Source organism: Mytilus edulis, chromosome 6 (assembly GCF_963676685.1).
Source record: "Mytilus edulis chromosome 6, xbMytEdul2.2, whole genome shotgun sequence".
In the NCBI taxonomy this organism is placed as follows: Eukaryota; Metazoa; Mollusca; class Bivalvia; order Mytilida; family Mytilidae; genus Mytilus; species Mytilus edulis.
In genome coordinates, this window is record NC_092349.1 from 10,847,756 (window position 1) to 10,864,266 (window position 16,511).

General features: G+C 32.7%; 1 protein-coding gene across 1 annotated transcript in view; it reads right to left on the minus strand.

Moving 5' to 3' along the window:
• Nucleotides 1-377: 377 nt before the first annotated feature.
• LOC139527094 (uncharacterized) overlaps nucleotides 378-16,511 on the minus strand; it is a 99,811-nt gene continuing 83,677 nt past the window's right edge. The window contains exons 31-34 of the mRNA XM_071322367.1: nucleotides 10,806-10,975; nucleotides 8,857-9,050; nucleotides 5,776-5,983; nucleotides 378-2,554 (exon numbers count right to left, since the gene is read on the minus strand). Of these exons, the coding sequence (XP_071178468.1) occupies nucleotides 513-2,554; nucleotides 5,776-5,983; nucleotides 8,857-9,050; nucleotides 10,806-10,975 (2,614 nt within the window). The 3' untranslated portion in view covers nucleotides 378-512. The remainder of the gene's footprint in view (nucleotides 2,555-5,775; nucleotides 5,984-8,856; nucleotides 9,051-10,805; nucleotides 10,976-16,511) is intronic.

The window sequence follows — 16,511 nt, forward strand, 5'->3', positions numbered from 1 at the left end:
TATCAGTACATTCGCTATTAAATTTTTTAAAATACAGGCATCTCGAACGTTTAAAATAATGTTAAACTTGGCTTTGAAACTTTTTCTGCAGATTTAATTATAGAAAAAAAAAATTGAAATAAAAATTGCAAAAGGTTATTTCGATAATTGTCAGCGTAATGTTTTAGTAGATTAATCATCAGCAATATAAAATATACCGTTACGGTAGGTACAGCAAAAAATAGAGATAATTTTCTACCCTACATTTTTGTTCCACGGAACTCTTGTAACTATCTTTTCTTTTGAGATTTGAGGACAATAAAATAGGAACATATGATATTATAAATAACGTCTTACTTTCACCGCATCTAAATATTCCTATAGGGTCAATCGATTATTTCAATAAAGTACCTATATTCCAAAATGTACAATTAGTGTGATCCTAAATATGACGTTCTGATATATATGATTTACTTGGAATTTGACCATCTAAAGCTTGTGATTAAAAACATTATTTTTTTTAAATTATCCCACTAGTCAATTAATTTCAGACTAAGTATCAAAACGTTAGAACCGATTAGAAATAGGATATGTGAAGCTTGTTTAACTGCAGACGATGTCCCCAGTGTCGTTCCAAATGCAGTTGTCGATGAATGTGGAATACTTGTTTTACGAAACGAAGATTTTGATGTCATCTCTACTGCATTATTCGAAGTAAATCGATCTACTGTTGTTGAAGATTTGGTTGTTGCATCAACTTTACCGGAGGAAATAGCAGGCTCTGTTTTTCTATCACTTGATGATTGTGTTGACGAGTCCGCTACAATTGCGGAGGTATCAGGTTCCGGGATATTAGTTCCAGGTGAACCGGTTATAGCATCAACTGAATATGTAGAGGTATCTTGTTCTGTTGTTTTGCCAAATGATAATTTGAATGTCGTATCCACTACAACTTTAGAAGTATCATGATATGTTGTTTCATCACTCAATGAATTGGTTGTCGCATAAACCACACCTGTAGAAGTATCTTGTTCTTTCGTTTTATCATTCCACAATATAGTTGTAATATCGAGCGCACCACTGGAACTTACAGGTATTGTTGTTTTATCACTCACTGCGTTATTGGGTTGTGATGACAATAAAATGGGGGCTGATGATTCTAAATACGTTATTGAAGTTGTTGTCATTTTTTCACCAGATATCACATAAATATTCACGTTGACAACACCTGATAGCGATGGGATACCGTCATCTCTGCATATTATCTGAAGCTCAAACACTCCAACTGCTAATGGAATATTCAATAAAGTAACAACTCCATTATGGGGGTCTATATCAAATGACCCCTGGTTCAAACCAACAAGGTCATACGTGATTTCATTTTTATCGACATCATACGCGTGAACAGTTAGAATAGGCTTTCCTTTCGGAGTGTCCTGGGATATTGTTATTGAATAAGAGGTTTTGTCGAATTTTGGAGAATACCTATTTTTAGGACCAAACGTTAAAAAATATTTCATTGTTGTATTTTCCGCCACACTATCATTGCTTTTAATAAAGTCAAACAAATGAATAAGATACGAGTCTAGTATATGAGTGGTAGTCCATATATTTTTATTAACTACTATATCGCGATTATCCTCTGACCTGACAGAAAGTAACGTTTGTTGAGGACTTGTGATATCATTTTTTACCCTTGCATAAAACCAATTAGATGTTTTAGTGAGTACCTCCATATAAACTAGAGTATAAGTTTTCATATTGGACTTTACGAACGTGCTTGACGATAATCCAAGTTCAGTTGCAGTCATAACGTCATATACATCAGATCCATTTGCACTGTTGTAGACCTTTTCTGGTATCCCTTTACTATCGACAAAGTCATTCACCAAAAAATCGTCGAAGCCATCATCCTGTCCATCTCTGAAGAGTCTCACCAAATGAATAAGTTCATGGTACCATACATTTTCAAAAAGTGACAGTTGTGGATCTCCTAATGGATTTATATTCTCAAATGTTGCACTGAAATTATAGAAAGTCCCTTGAAGTGTTGACGTTAACATCCATCTAGCTGTTTTGGTTTCGAAAGATTTTATATCCCCAAAGTCCACAATAAGAGAAGGTGAAATAGGTTTGTTCCCCAAGAAACCGCCAATAATTCTAAAAGTGATCAGTAATCCTTTTTCATTTTCAATAATTTGCGGTTGCGCAGATGATATTTTAAGAGCTCGGGCGACTCCGTATCCTGAATTCTTAACCATAACTGCTAAAGTAAATGGAATTACTGGCTCTTTTTCTGCTGTCAACGGATCATCCCCTCTAACATATTTTTCATGAAAATAATGTAGCACCAGGCTTGGGTTAGGCTTAACTGTGATTGAATCTGGGAGCAATGGAACAGAAAAGTTTGATTCCCCCACCCGATAGGACAATCTGCCACCAACGTTATACAGTACATCATCATTGGGTGCTGCTATGGAGTACGGTATAATCAACCATTCTGCTGATCCAGATAAATCGACTCCTAATCGACCGTCACCGTCTACCCCTGTTAGTCCTAATAAATTTGGGTCCCCTGAAAAGAAGATAGCTTACATTAATAACTATTTATGGATTAATAAAAATCTGGTGCCTTCTTTTCCTGGACTGGTTTGAGTAGTCATGTAAACAGACGAAACGAGTGTACGTAACTGAAACTGATAGAATAAAATATGAGAAATCGGAAAATCGAAAATTGGAGATTTCAATAAATGTTTTATCTTTCTAGATATTATAAACCAAAAATTATATCAAGTTAAAGCATTAACATAGAACTTGGCTTAATATCTATATAAATGGCATTGTGACTCCCCGATATATTTTTGGTTGAATTCACTGTGTCTGTCACATTTCAACTGTAGCTTGACTTTTGTTTACCATGCATTTGGCAGTTTTAACGAGACTAATGTATGATCTGAAAATTTCATGTAATTGTTCTGCACAATTTTGAAATGTAAGAGAAGAAAGTAATTGTTCTTCTTCAAAAGTAAAATGACAAAAATAACTAACTGCGATGTAAATTCAGAACGGCAATTCCCTAATCAAATGGAAAAATCCTCTGTAATTGCTCTGTGATTACTGTTTGAAACGATTTTATCTTTACCAACTGTGTTAATAAATTACGGCAACAGTATTATACCGCTGTTCGAAATTCATAAATCGATAAAGAAGAAATCAAATCTGGGTTACAAACTAAAACTGAAGGAAACACATTAAATATAAGAGGAGAATTACGACACAACAGAAACACAACAATAAAATGTAAAACATAGAGAAACCAACCATGATATAATAATGGCCATTTTCCTGACTTGGTACAGGACATTTTAAGAAACAAATGGTTGTTTGAACATGGGTTTTTTTGCTAGGTAAATCACCGCTTTCATGGCAATGTTACATATAACATTAAAATGACACCATTACATGACAGGACTTCAATACACATAAATAGTAGAACATATAGGACAGAGAAACACACGCATTAAAGCTATCCAAAGGTTCTATGTTTATAATGTTAAACGCCAGACGCGCGTTTCGTCCACACAAGACTAACCAGCGACGCTCAGATGACAAAAAGTTCGAAAGCCAAAACAAGCACAAAGTTAGAGAGCATTGAGGACCAAAAATTCTTAAAAAAGTTGTGCACAATACGGCTAAGGATTTCTGCCCAGGAAAAGAACATCCTTATTATTTAGAATAATTCATACTTTTGTTAACAGTAAATTCATAAAACTAACTATAAAATAGATAAACACGATAACACCGAAGTGGTGACTAACTACATAATAAATACGAATACATAAAACAATCTAAACCAGGACATAACAAGTCACAGCTGAGTTAGCCTAAGAGATCAACGCACAAAGTGACGTATCATTTGAATTTCTAAAAAAAATCCCCCAAAATAGGATAGAATTAGGATAAAATTCAAGATTAGGTTTGTAATACTGATACAACATTTATTAATAACAATGAAAATTACAATACTTATTAATATAAAATTGTGGTAGTAATAAGATGATAAATTGTATTATCAAGCTATGTCGGTGTTTCTTCTAAATCAAACTGTAAATCAAATATATCGTATAAATTTAGTAAATGAACTGGGTGATTAATTATCTTTACCATAACACACGAATACGACAGAAAAAAAATAGATTTAAAACTACAAACGATAAGACATTTGACAAAATCCGATGAGAATAACAAATATAACATCAAAACTGAATACATAAACTTTGGATAAAAAAAGTACCGTGAAACGTCTCATAGCAATATGAATTCACACTTAATAAACCACTACCTAAGGGAGGATCTCACGTTCGCAATAACGTTTATTTCCGCCAATTATTTGTAGACCTGTCACAAATCAGGAGTACGGAGCCTGGAATTTAATTCCTTTTGTTGTATCTCATTTTTTCGATTTATGTTTCAGGCAGAAATCATGTAGTTTGTGCTGTAAAGTTTAATTTTGTTTGTATGCCCGTTTTATTTTAATAGCTTACTGTATACTAAAGTAACTTTAAAATGCTTTATGCGATCATTAAGCAAAGGTCTACCGATGTTACTAGTAAGTTGAGCAACATATCGGTGCCATGTTATCGCCGGCTTATATCCTTGGATACTAGGACAATAGTGATATACGCGTGTTTCCCGATTTTAAATTTGCCCTGTTGGAGATGCATGATATGTTCATAATTATAAATCGACTGTTAACAAAATTTTGAATTTTGAAATACTAAGGCTTTTCTACCTCAGGAATATATTGCCTTAGCTGTATTTGGCAAAACTTGTAGGAGTTTTGGGTCCTCAATGCTCTTCAACTTCGTACTTTATTTGGCCTTTTAACATTTTTTTATTCGAGCGTCACTGATGAGTCTTTTGAAGACGAAACGCGCGTCTGGCGTATATATAAATTTTAAACCTGGTATCTATGATGAGTTTATATGCATAGTCTGAGATTCCGTCAAATTTAAATCTTATCGTGATTTGTATTGTTATACTCGACTTCTATATAAATGATTTTAAAGTGGTTAACTACCTTTATTTAACAACTAAATGTAAACAGTATTATATTAGTGTTGCTGATTTAAAAAGCCATACAGTACCGTATAGTTCTTTACTTTATTGCCTTTTTTTAAATCTGGCGTATCTGGTTGTCCTATTGGCATTCAATTTTACATTAATTTCATGTTGCTTTTTTGTATGCATTCGTTTCACTTTGCATGTTTGATTGGAATATTGATAATTGCGATAAAATTCTGAAGAATATATAACGCCATTTCAGTTCTTTCCCATTAATATGTTGCCTTCTTGTATCACCTCTGTTTACTAAGTCTTGAAAATATTTCATTGTTTTGTCAAAAGGAAGTTGAGTTTTGAAAACGTACTAGATGACTAATACATCTTGCATAATTTATTAGAAAATATATTTATATATATGTTTTAACAAACTACACAGACTACAGCACAACTAAGATTATGTAAGTATGATTGCAAAAAGAATGAATAATTGTCAATTGTGAATAGAAACGAACATGCATTGCTTGAAACTTTGCAAATTAAAACTGGATCTAAAGTTGCTATGAACAAAACCAAAGGTAATAATAATGACTCGGGAACTTTCTAAGCATTTAAGTTTATGTTTTGTGCTTTGTTGATGAATGTATCTTTATACGTATGTTAAAATTCGTTTCTATTTCATCTCTGGGCTTACACTACTGTTTTTGTAATGCCTCTAATGTTTATTCTACTTACTAATAGAAAACAAATAGTTAACAACTTCTTCGGATCCACTAATTTTTCTTATTTCAATTTGAACATGAATACTTTCTAGTGCTGTATTTTCACCATTTTCGATTTCAAAACGAGCATTAAAGGCATCTCTAGTAAGAACAAGATCTTGGACGACTCTCACACGGACCTTTGCACATACTGCATTATCCTTTTTACTACTTCCTTCAATCTGGAAATTATTTTACATTGAATTAATGAATTTCAGAATATCTAAAATTATTGACTAACTTGAGCTTGTTTTGCTCATCTAGTACTTATGCGTCCAATCATTGTGATATTGTACTATGGTAAATGTGTGTATTCTTGTCTCTAATTTTTGCCGAAAGGCTAAGAATATATGCCATTTGGTGCTTCTTTGTTACATATTTGTTTGTTTTTATAGTCATTGAGCTTGAGGCTGTAGTCCTATTTGTGACATTTTTGCATATTGTGTATGTTTGTTTTGTTCACACATCGTTGTCAATATAATGGAATTTGATGTGACTGTCATACAAGTGAGAGGTTTAGCTAGTTTTAAAACCAGGTTTAATCCACCATATTCTACATAAGAAAATTCCGGTACCAAGTCAGGAATATGGCAGTTGTTATGCATTCGTTTGATGTGTTTGAGATTTCAAATTTGCCATTTGATTAGAGTCTTTCCTTTCTTAAGTTTCGTAAATAAAGGCAACATTCAAATGCAACAACGTTTGTAACGTCCATTTTGATTGGATAACGTCACTTTCTTTCATGGCATCAATTGACAATTGATGCTATGGGAGGTACGCGCAAGGGCAGACGGCATATGACAGATTTTAAAAACATGTTTTAACGTTGTTTTCTGTCAGTTTTCATTAGAATGGAGATAACAATATTGTATTTTAAGCTCCGACGGCATCAATTTGGGATTTTATGGTCGCAAATACCCGTTTACTGTCTCCGCTAACGCGTCGCCAGTAAACTGAATTTGCGACCATCAAATCCCCAATTGATGCCGTCGGAGCTTAAAATACAATACAGGTATCTCCTAAGTAGTATACCGCTGTTCAAAACTCATAAATCCATGGACAAAAAACAAAATCGGGGTAACAAACTAAAACCGAGGGAAACGCATTAAATATAAGAGGAGAACAACGACATAACACTAAAATTTAACACACACAGAAACGGACCAAGCAGCAGACAAAATCCCACGAGAATAACAAATATAACATCAAAACCAAATACATGAATTTGGGATAGACAAGTACCGTTATGTCCTTTTGTTATTTTACTCTTTTTGTAATAAATTGTCTTTTTCATGATCACTTTTATATTCAGATACTAGTTAATATTTGAGTTGCTTACTGATTTTTGAAATTATACCGTTATCGTTGCTCTTATTGTTTTTGAGACGGAAGACAAAAACTGAAAATGTAATAATGACGGAGCAACAAATTATAAACTGCATAGTAGAAATCCTTCAAATGAAACAGTTACTCTTCCGTTTTCCTCCATTGAGTAGTTTTATAGAAAAATTCTTTTACGAAATATCTTTTGACAACTGACGACCTATGCTAAATGATTACATTAGCTCACGTTGGTCGTAGGAAAAGATATTAACAGGAATGCAGTATACATAAATTGTTAATGATAAATTTTATCAGTCTTTTTCAATGTTTGTGTACATTTCGATTAGTAATTATACCGTTATCACAATTTTCGAATCATGTATATCAGCAAGCTATGGGTCGATATTTCGTGTCCTCTGACAAATTTTCTAACTCTTGCTGATTGGTTTTTTTAAAGGGATCTCATTGTCATATTTTGTCTTTTCTTTTCTATCAATTGTATAGTAAATTATTCAATTTCAATATTTACAACATGATTTTAATGTGTTAGAATGACCTTTTAAAATGATTTTAAAACGAGTGATCATTTATTCAAATTCATTAATATAAATCAGCAACTTTGCATTGAGGAGATGAAATATGTTTTCGCGATTTCCAATAAGAAAGATGCAAAAATAGTATAACACGCATACCTGTCTACGCACCTGGTCTCATTCGTCATGAAGTTCAAGTGATTTCCTTATTTTTTAGCTTGTATCTTTTTGTTTTGAGTTATGACATTTTTTGAATACCTGCTTTTGCCAGAAAATGGCATGGTATCATCTTCTTCATTTCAAATACAAGAATTTAAACAATACAATCGGTTCAATGTTTTCTACGGAAGTACATCATTTACCTAATTATAAACAACAATAAATTGATTTCTCACATATGACCTGCTGAAGGAGTTAACGAGGTTTTACAATCTATACGGGCTAGATTACTCATTCTTTCTGTTATATGTATCGTTTGAATTGTTGAGTTGGTGTTTTCGTGTCGTCATTTGACATTGAAATTGACAATGAAAATTGACGATTGAAAACAAACCTATACCACAAAAGAGATGCTTACAGCTTCCCAATTGTGAACTTTCCATTTTTATATAGAAACATTCCAGCAGTGCCTACAAACAGCGTATATATCACCCAATTGATACAATATCCCCAGGCTTGTATTTCCTATAATAATTGCCTTCATAGAGGTGTGCTGCTCACTAGGAAGCTATTAAACAATGAGTTCAAAATGGTGAAAATGAAATAATGCCTTCGTAAATTTTACGGACTGCATCATAAGTTAGTTGACCGTTATGAAATATCCGTTTCACAGATGATATCGGATGTGTTCCTTATGTAGTAACTACAACCCCGTTCTCTTTTCACAGATGTGACCTAACGAATTAGAACTATTGACCGGGTTGTAATAACATTAGCAACACGACGGGTGCCACAAGTTAAGTGGGATGTTCTTATCCTTCCGTAACCAGAGATCACTCCAAGTTTATGGTTGGGTTCTTGTTGCTAAGTTTTTTGTTTTCTATGTTGTGTAGTTTATACTATTATTTGTCTTTTTGAAATTTTTTATTCGCCTTAATTCATTTTAATTTTGTAAGTTATTTTTTTTTATCTATTAGTTTGAATGTCTCTCTGATATCTTTCGCCCCTTAAGTCTGCTGATGTATCAAAATTGTACAAACTTCTTTTTCTATTTCAGCCACAACATATGCATTCAATGCATGGTCGAAGTCACTAAATATAGAATTGAAACCCCTTTCTTTAGCCTTGGCTGTGTCTTTAATGTACTGCTCCCACATCATACTGAGGCTAAACAGGTTAATAATGTTACCAGTTTCTATTTCGTCATATAAAGTACCATTATCCCATACAGAAACTATAACGAATATAAAAAAATAGATAAAAAAATAAGATTCAACAGTTATGATTTCCAAAAACTTATTTGCATTCCAAAGTACTTAATAGAGCAGAATGAGAAATGTTGTGCTGGGGTCAATTTGTGTGTTCTTTGTTTTTCTTTGTCGAAACATTTGTTTGTTTGTATACTTATTAAGATTATAACACAGTGTTCACTGCTGTACAATAAAATTAAGAATGGAAATGGGGAATGTGCCAAAGAGACAACAACCCGACCATAGAAAAAAAACAACAGCAGAAGGTCACCAACAGGTCTTCAATGTAGCGAGAAATTCCCGCACCCGGAGGCGTCCTTCCACTGGCCCCTAAACAAATATATACTAGTTCAGTGATAATGAACGTCATACTCATTTCCAAATTGTACACAAGAAACTAAAATTAAAATAATACAAGACTAACAAAGGCCAGAGGCTCCTGACTTGGGACAGGCGCAAAACTGCGGCGGGGTTTAACATGTTTGTGAGATCTCAACCCTCCCCCTATACCTCTAGCCAATGTAGAAAAGTAAACGCATAACAATACGCACATTAAAATTCAGTTCAAGAGAAGTCCGAGTCTGATGTCAGAAGATGTAACCAAAGAAAATAAACAAAATGACAATAATACATAAATAACAACAGACTACTAGCAGTTAACTGACATGCCAGCTCCAGACTTCATTTAAACTGACTGAAAGATTATGATTTCATCATATGAACATCAGGCACAATCCTTCCCGTTAGGGGTTTAGTATCATACCATCATAACATATATGAGAACATAACCCGTGTCATGCCAACAAATGGATTTTGAATAAATGTGTTTAGTTCCGATGCAAAGACCCTATAAGTGAATCAATATTAACGCCAAAATATGCAATCTTTAATGACCTGACAACAGTATCGTAACTATATCCCTTCTCAATAAGTCTATTCAAAGGTTTTGTTAGTTTTTGAGGTGAATACTGACACCTTTGTGCTTTATAAAGAATATTTCCATAAAAAATTGGATGTGAAATACCTGAACGTATAAGAAGTTTGCATGTTGAGCTATATTTACGAATGATGTCCTTATACCGATGATAAAATTTAGTAAATGTTTTGACTAGTTTGTGATATCGAAAACCCTGGTGTAATAATTTTTCAGTAAAACATAAATTTCTCTCGTTAAAATCTAAAACATTGTTACATACACGAGCGAATCGTACAAGTTGAGATATATAAACACCGTAAGATGGTGACAAGGGAACGTCACCATCTAAAAATGGATAATTAACGATAGGAAATGAAAAATCATCTCTTTTATCATAAATTTTAGTATTCAGCTTTCCGTTAGTGATATAGATATCAAGATCGAGGAAAGGGCAGTGGTCATTGTTAGTATTAGCTTTATTTAAAGTAAGTTCCACAGGATCAATTTATTTAATATACATACTGAAGTCGTCATTATTGAGAGCCAAAATATCATCCAAATATCTAAAAGTATTATTAAATTTATACCATTTTTACTTTATATATATATATAAAAGATTCTACTTTATGTACTATGTGTATGTTTTTTTGTTCAATTGTTGACAATATAATGGGATTTTATGCGACTGTCATACAAGTGAGAGGTTGAGATAGTTATAAAACGAAGTTTAATCCACCATTTTTCAAATAAGGACATGTCTGTTCCAAGTCAGGACTAGAAAATCTTACCATATAACAAAATATTACTTAAGATATGTGCTAACCTGTGTTGTTCCATCTTTCTAAGAATCTGTTCAAAATTGGAGTAAATAAATCACCACTTATTGTATTTAACACAAATGACTTTTCATCTATTGAAATTTTTGAACCACTTTCACTGTCATCAGAAATGACTGTTTTAAAAGCAGGGTACCACTCTATGGTTATATTGAAACTGAAATAAAACAAAACTAGTAAGAACTATATACTTATAGAGCGGGATTAGTTGTCTCTTAATATTTCTATTAAATTATATGGAATAATGGATATTTTCTTAAATAGACACATTGACAAGTCAAGGGCAATGACATTCCATCACGTGGCTCTCAACAATGAGCTAATGCCAGCGTATGACTTAATGAGTAATTGATCAAAGTGTTTATACAAACTGAAAAAATCGCATATAGAAAGAGACCGTTTTCGTCGTTAAAATGTTTGCTTCCTACTATGAAGCCATAACTTGTCATGCTATTAAAAACTTGGTCAATATGCCACAACAATTGATAGTTCACATATAGTAAATCAAATATTTCATATCGTTCCACTAACTCGGTATTGGTGACTTCAGTTATATTAACTGTTGATTTGACTTTCAGTCTTTTTTTTTTCTTCTTTTTGCCATGTCGTTGTCTGTTTCGGTCGTTCTAATTCTTAATCATGCTGGACTGTTTTTGTGACAGTATCATTTGCCTTTCATTGACATTTGCACATGTTGGATTTGTGCACAGAAGAGCATATGAAAGACACGGAAACATTCAAACCTGATACAATCAACTACTAACAACCCTCAGTGAATTTTTTTTTAAAAGAGAAAGGAGTTAACAATGGTCATTTTAAATAGTGCAATTAGAACAGAAATTCTTTGGTCAAACGTAAACACGACGAAATTAAACTACATTAGCTTAAATTACATTAGAACTCCGGCGATTTTTTTTTCTCAACACGTTATGTTATTCTTGAAAGTAGAAATCCGATAATAAGACGCTTTCAGGCAATCAAAATTAAAGAGATTTTGGTCACATATCCGTCTTAATATTCAACTATATTTAAACAAGATTAAATATGGTTTCAAAATTTTTATTTGAATATCATATGGAGTAATTCGTACATAGTGGTGATTTTGACTGATTGACAGCCATTTTAAAAATGGCCTCCATGTTGAATTTTCAGAGTAGATCCATTTCTTAAATTGATAACTATGTATGATTCACAAGTCATGATTTTGTCTTTAAACCCACAACTCTATATAAAAGTGTTAAGTCGAAGAGCTGAATCCAATAGTTTTAGAAACTTTTATCAGACAACATCATAGTAATGTTTACTATAAGGGAATATCTATGTCACATATTAAGACGGATATGTGACCAAAATCTCTTTAATTTTGATTGCCTGAAAGCGTCTTATTATCGGATTTCTACTTTCAAGAATAACATAACGTGTTGAGAAAAAAATATCGCCGGAGTTCTAATGTAATTCAAGCTAATGTAGTTTAATTTCGTCGTGTTTACGTTTGACCAAAGAATTTCCTGTTCTAATTGCACTATTTAAAATGACCCTTGTTAACTCCTTTCTCTTTTTAAAACAAATTCACTGAGGATTGTTAGTAGTTGATTGTATCAGGTTTGAATGTTTCCGTGTTTTTCATATGCTCTTCTGTGCACAAATCCAACATGTTCAAATGTCAATGAAAGGCAAATGATACTGTCACAAAAACAGTCCAGCATGATTAAGAATTAGAACGACCGAAACAGACAACGACATGGCAAAAAGAAGAAAAAAAAAGACTGAAAGTCAAATCAACAGTTAATATAACTGAAGTCACCAATACCGAGTTAGTGGAACGATACGAAATATTTGTTTTACTATATGTGAACTATCAATTGTTGTGGCATATTGACCTAGATGTTACAGTAGGTGATTTCTCGTTTTTAAGATCCTTACAAAATGCCGATGTACAGGTTGTATTTCTGTAAATATTGACAATGAAATTTCCCATAGGAACTCCTTTTACGGCTAAACTGTACCACTTTTACTATGAAGTTTATCCTAGAATTGAAAGTTCATATGCACCACAATTTTCTTCAAAGGTCAAAATATAGGGCTGTGCGGCATATTTTCAACGTTTACAGACTTCTCAGAGTTTAAACTAACACTAATTTTCTTAACTACCAATTCCTCAAACGAAAACTTACCACAGATTTCAATGTTAACATTCTGCACAAGTCATGTAAGTTTACTGGTAATATTCCCAAGTTATGTTTCTGTGAGATGGAACACAGAGAGCATTTCTGGGAACCAGCATGTAAACAAAATAAATTTTCTATGAATATTCAAGATCTCCCCAAAAGAGGCGTGTTTTGAGAAACAGCTGTATTTACAAAGTGCAACCTACAAAACCCCGGTAAAAACTATGTTACAATCAAAGAATGGAGTAAGAAGGCGAAATTTTATCCCTTTCTGTATAAACATTTATGATTGAACTGGACATTTTGATGAAAGATAGTTAAGACAATTTTCCTTCTTATGTATATAGGTGTAAGCATATTTGATAATTCAGGGAGTCTAACCGTTATATCATCTTAAATATGACAGAACCCGTGTGCGATAGAATGCGATATAACTAAACCATATAACTGTTCTAACAGTGATTTAAGAATGGTACATGAAGATCAAGCCATGACAGAAATTACACACCTGTAAAGAAAGAAGGCTAGAACCTTGGATTGAATGTTATAAATAATATCGCATAAATACAGCATATAGATATGTAAGGAATGACTGTAATACTTTTCTGTCTGTGAAGAAATAATACAAAAATGTGGTGCACACATAATAACACTCGTAGCGGTCACATGACAAAATTATGTCTATGAGCTGATAAACAAAACATTGTAAGCAAATCAGAAAACGCTTTACATCCGAAATTGAGTTATTCACTTGTGTTCATAATTAATTAAAAAGTTTCACTCCTCTTTAAAGGCAAATGAAAGTTTTAGCAAAAAAAAGAGTTTCGACCTTATATCTATGGTGCTACTTCAAGTGACTGCTGGTGGTATTTACACTATTAGATATTTATCACAAAGGTAACAACATTTTAAAATGAGCTAATAAAATGTGGCTGAAAGGTATTGAAACAGTAGAAAAAATATGCGAGGACAATGATTGTATGTACAGTGATTATTTTTTTTTAGATATGTGAGGTTATGTGCTAAAATTAAATGGGCTTTCCTTGATAAACATTTTGAAAACGCCTGCTGTGACAAAATGTTAAGATTATGATGAAGACGAAGAATACACCATGATACTTAAAAATCATTACAATAACCAAACCGGACAATTGCATCGATAAAAAAAACACGCAAAAAGTCTATCATCCGTTTAGACATCTTTACACAAACATTAAAAACTAATCAACATAAAACAGAGATGATCTCTGGTGCTTAAGAAAGCTATGCTTTCTGGTTGATATTTTAATTAAGCTTAATTAGTCATATCCAGTATCGACAAATTTAAAACTTTAAGAAGATGTGGTACGATTACAAAGAAGACAACTCTACACAAGGGACGAATTTACAATGTAATTAACAGTGATATGTCAACGTACGGCCTTCAACAATTAAAAAACCCGTTCCACATAGTCTGCTACAAATGGCCCTGAAATCACAAATGTAAAACAAAAGAAACAAGAAACAAACAGGCAAATTATGTTTCAAAAAATGAACGAAAAACAAATGTATAACACAGCAACAAACGGCAACCACTGAATGACAGGCTACAGATTTGGAGTAGGCATATGAATACAGAATATGGCGGGTTTCTATGATCCCAACCCTCCCCTAACCTAACAACATAAGAAAGAACTATCAAAATCATTTGAAAAAGCTTCACTCATTAGATGAATACAAGTAGAAACATCAAACAGCAATACAGAAAAAAAATACATAAGGGTATATCAAAATTTCAAAACTGTGGCCAAATGTGAAAGTTTGAATGCTGGATAAACACGAACTTCTTTGAGTGACACTAACTATATCATGTATATGTAAAATAGAAACGCATTACACACAATTGGAAGCATAAACAACACGTATTCCTTTTGAATAAATCTAGGGGTCAACATAGGTGTTCCAGAAGGTTGTGTAGTTTCATGGCATATATCTGCATGAATTTTGTTCATTATTTAAAGTAGAAATTCGGTTTTGTGTCTTACTTATTGATCATCTTAGTCCACAGTTGACGAAAAAGATACTAGGAATTTGGCAAGGAAACGTGGAACACCACTTGTGACTCAGATGGTATACGGCAGGCAAATCCTTAGTCGTCATGAAAACTTTCAAATATTTCTATTTAAGAGATCTTTGATTTAATTGTTGCTCAATCCCTAGAACTTGAGTATGAATCGCAAAAAGCAATTCGAAGAAAGAAAGAAATATCAGTAAACTTAATTAACTTCATTTATTACATTGGTTGCAATGAGTTACATTGATTTCCCAGTTAAATAAATACCGATAATTTCACATGTGAAATAAACGTGGTTATTTCACTTTCTGACGTCATACAACAATAGGCGTTGTCAAGACGTCGATAACGGCGGATCAAAACAAATTGTGAATACGTAGAAAAAAGGATATAGTTCCTTACATGTTTTACATTAATTTCTTTTAAAAAAAAACATTTTCCAATGTAATAAAAAGAATAACTAATTAAAGAATTCAAATATCGAAAAAAAACTCATGACCGAACTGATACATGTAATAAACTCATGCGCTACGCGCATTCGTGAATGAATGTGTTGTTCGGTCACTCGTTGAATATTTTTCTCCATTTGAATTCTCGATTAGTTATTCTATAATTCCACTTTTTGGCGTCCATTTTTAAATTTCTTGTGAATCTTAGACAAGGGGAAATTTCAAAATGGACGCCAAAAAGTGGAATTATAGAATAACTAATCGAGAATTCAAATAGAGAAAAATATTCAACGAGTGACCGAACAACACAATAATTCACGAATGCGCGTAGCGCATGAGTTTATTACATGTATCAGTTCTGTCACGAGTTTTTTTTTGATATTTGAATTCTTTAATTAGTTATTCTTTTTATTACATTGGAAAATGTTTTTTTTTAAAGAAATTAATGTAAAACATGTAAGGAACTATATCCTTTTTTCTACGTATTCACAATTTGTTTTGATCCGCCGTTATCGACGTCTTGACAACGCCTATTGTTGTATGACGTCAGAAAGTGAAATAACCACGTTTATTTCACATGTGAAATTATCGGTATTTATTTAACTGGGAAATCATTGTAATTCATTGCAACCAATGTAATAAATGAAGTTAATTAAGTTTACTGATATTTCTTTCTTTCTTCGAATTGCTTTTTGCGATTCATACTCAAGTTCTAGGGATTGAGCAACAATTAAATCAAAGATCTCTTAAATAGAAATATTTGAAAGTTTTCATGACGACTAAGGATTCGCCTGCCGTATACCATCTGAGTCACAAGTGGTGTTCCACGTTTCCTTGCCAAATTCCTAGTATCTTTTTCGTCGACTGTGGACTAAGATGATCAATAAGTAAGACACAAAACCGAATTTCTACTTTAAATAATGAACAAAATTTATGCAGATATATGCCATGAAACTACACAACCTTCTGGAACACCTATGTTGACCCCTAGATTTATTTAAAAGGAATACGTGTTGTTTATGC